We start from the raw sequence: 2,960 nt of genomic DNA, 5'->3' as shown, positions 1-2,960 counted from the left end.
AATATTTACTATGGCATGTTCATTAATATAATTATAAATTATTACTATTAATGATATATTACTGAGACATACAGTAACAACGACGAAAAATGTATATATATATTAATTAAAAGTTGAATAAACATACACGCATTACAGAGTATACAGCGACCCCGTGTGGTAACCAGGGAAAGTTTCACAATTGTTAATGTGGCTCATAAAAAATGTGGATGCACTATAATAACAGAAGTTTCAAGATCTATGGATACAAAGTTGAGCCCGGTTATGAAATAATATACTGTGGCCTATACATTTCTGTGTTTACGCTAATAGGCTACATTTAACGACCACAAATCATTCCATATTTTGTAAACATTTATTTAGTGCTTTTCTGGAAATTTTTAGAACTATAGGCTATATTATTTCATATTTAGTTATTATTTAAGTGTATTATATAATTATAATAAGAAGAATAAATAATTATTCTTATGCTAATGAGGAACCTGGAAATCAGTGTCAGGGAATTTTAAAGTAAATTGTGGATTCTTTACCTACAACATACAAAATCAGTGCAAGTCAATAGATTGTTCTAATTATACTTAAGTCCTAAATTAATAAAAATGAAATAAAAATGATAGACGGACAGTTGAGCGGAAGTAGCCAGTTCTGTCGCCATGGCAACGGAACTCCTTTCTGTTAACAAGTTACAGAAGTCACAAATCTGACAAACAGGTAAATCGCAGCTAACTTTTCGTAGTGAACTTACTCGTGTCTGTTTTAAATAATTTGCTGTCACAAATTGTTGTTAACTGCCATTAGCGGAATGTAAGTGATTCTAACTTGTTTTCACATGTGTAATAATAGTAACCCGCAGCATGTCTTCAGCAGTGGCTCGCGGCCCGAGGACTCCCTTCCTCCCAGACATTCATAATCCACATAAACAGAGGAAAACACCAACATCCAAGTAAGCTCTGCTTATTAACTCAGAAACTTCACTCACTTGACACGTTTTGACTTCCAACGAGATTCAGGCTGTTTTTTATTAAGTTTAGGTCCTTCAGGGAATGGATGAAGGAGAATCCCATCGATCCTTCTGAAGAGAAAACACAGATCCTCACCGAGCACGAGATTGCGCAGTAAGAAGACATGCTTTTTTCTTCTTCTTTTTATTTATTTATTTTTTATTCAAGCAACATACATATTGTACAAATACAAGTATTAAACCGTATGCATACAATACAAAAAAAGCAATATAAAAAGGAAAAGAAAAAGAATAAAGGTGCATTCAGGTTTAAAAATATTAAATAAATATTTTGTAAAGCTCACAGGTTTTTTAAAGTCTTGACAGTTTTCTTATTCAGATAGTCTCTAATACTGTTTACATACAGCCTTACTTCAGTCAACAAACTTATAAAATTCGGGTTTCTGATTGGTAAACTTGCATTTATGATTATAAAATTTGGTCAAAACTAAAGTATAAGTTAATTAATTAAATAAAAGCATTTTTCATCTTCTTCAGGATAATCCGTGAAACCAAAGAGTACATTTTCCCATAAGAGAGAGACTGGTCTTGAACACTGAATATATTAATTAATAAAGTTCTGTACCTTACACCACAGTATAACAGACAAAAAGTACAATGGCAAAATAAATGCAAGGTGGTTCCATGGGAATTATTACAGAAAGTACAGTTTAAATTTATATCTTTAAAAAAAAAAAAAAAGTAAATAATGATTAGCTGGAGTTTAAAAGATATTTTAAATCGAAATTAGATCATCGAAATTATGACATACTAAGTTATATTTATGAGACGAAAAGTCGAATTTATGACAATTTCACAATTAAGACATATTCACAATTAAGACAAAAAAGAACTGAAAATGTAAATTGTCTAAATGATTAATCATAATTATACATTTTTTTGTAAACATTCATTAATGATTTCACGTTTGCCGTATCTCTTGAGATTCAGGAAGCCTTTGCGTCAGAATGTGTGTGTGGTGGTGCTGCGCGAGGGCTTTCACCGCTCGTTTGCGGAGCTGTTTGCGCTTCTGCAGCGCTGGAAGGAAGCGGAGGAACATCCACACAAACTACAGACAATACAACACCACCTCATCCGGGCTGAGACCGCAGAAAGAGCCGGTAATAACATTACATCCACTGAATCAAATATTACATTCAGTTTGGGATTTGTGGGCACAGAAATTCATATTTACTGTAGATTGGGTCGAGTTGTTACTGTTTTGTAATATTGATTTCTAAATTTAATAATAACAATTGGAAACATCTTTGCAAACATAGCCTATATTTGAGTGATCATTATGAATTTATATTTATTGTCAATATTTTGAGATGTAGCGATAATTTCTGTGATTATGTGATTTGATTGTTCAGTCACTTTAATTCATTTAATGTACAAATTAATGTGATGCATAATTGTAAAGAGGCATTTGATTTAGGGGTAATAAATGACATTAAAGGCTTATTCAATCAGGTGTAGGCCTACTTTATATAGGCCTAGGCCTATTTTAAAAAAGAAAATCTGATGACCGCTGGGAGTTTACTCAATCTTCTTTTCTTAACTTTAAAACAGTAGTTACAACTACTAAACAGTATGTAACAGTTGTTACTTTTGCTAAAATATCATAATAGATATCATCTTGAGCATGCTTATATCTAAATATATATAATCAGTAAATGTTCATTGGCTCTCTTCCCCAAAAAAAGATGGATATTATATTAAATCATCTGCATCTCTGTCTTTCCTGCTCTAGGACAGTATGCAGAGGCGTATGAGGACCACTTGTTTTTGGCCATGTTTTTCACTGAGCCGGAGGACGAATGGTTGAAGCATCATTTCTTTCAGCTGGCCCTCCATTCAGCTCGCAAATTCAAAATGGACTCTGGCAAAAGAGAGGCTGAGGCCAACTTACACTTGGGCCAAGTGTATTTAGAGAAGGGTAACACACAACAGTCCTTCA

At 33.0% G+C, this 2,960-nt stretch overlaps 1 protein-coding gene across 1 annotated transcript in view; it reads left to right on the top strand.

The window, feature by feature from the left end:
• Positions 1-843: 843 nt before the first annotated feature.
• Positions 844-2,960, top strand: part of ttc29 (tetratricopeptide repeat domain 29) — an 8,446-nt gene continuing 6,329 nt past the window's right edge. Inside the window, exons 1-4 of the mRNA XM_056258796.1 lie at positions 844-943; positions 1,032-1,115; positions 1,946-2,121; positions 2,754-2,939. Coding sequence (XP_056114771.1) covers positions 855-943; positions 1,032-1,115; positions 1,946-2,121; positions 2,754-2,939 — 535 coding nt within the window. The 5' untranslated portion in view covers positions 844-854. The remainder of the gene's footprint in view (positions 944-1,031; positions 1,116-1,945; positions 2,122-2,753; positions 2,940-2,960) is intronic.

Source organism: Rhinichthys klamathensis, unplaced genomic scaffold, assembly GCF_029890125.1.
Source record: "Rhinichthys klamathensis goyatoka isolate OS25496 unplaced genomic scaffold, OSU_Roscu_1.1 h1tg000006l_1, whole genome shotgun sequence".
Classification (NCBI taxonomy): Eukaryota; Metazoa; Chordata; class Actinopteri; order Cypriniformes; family Leuciscidae; genus Rhinichthys; species Rhinichthys klamathensis.
Note: the sequence above shows the minus strand (reverse complement) of the source record. Positions and strands in the feature narration are given on the sequence as shown.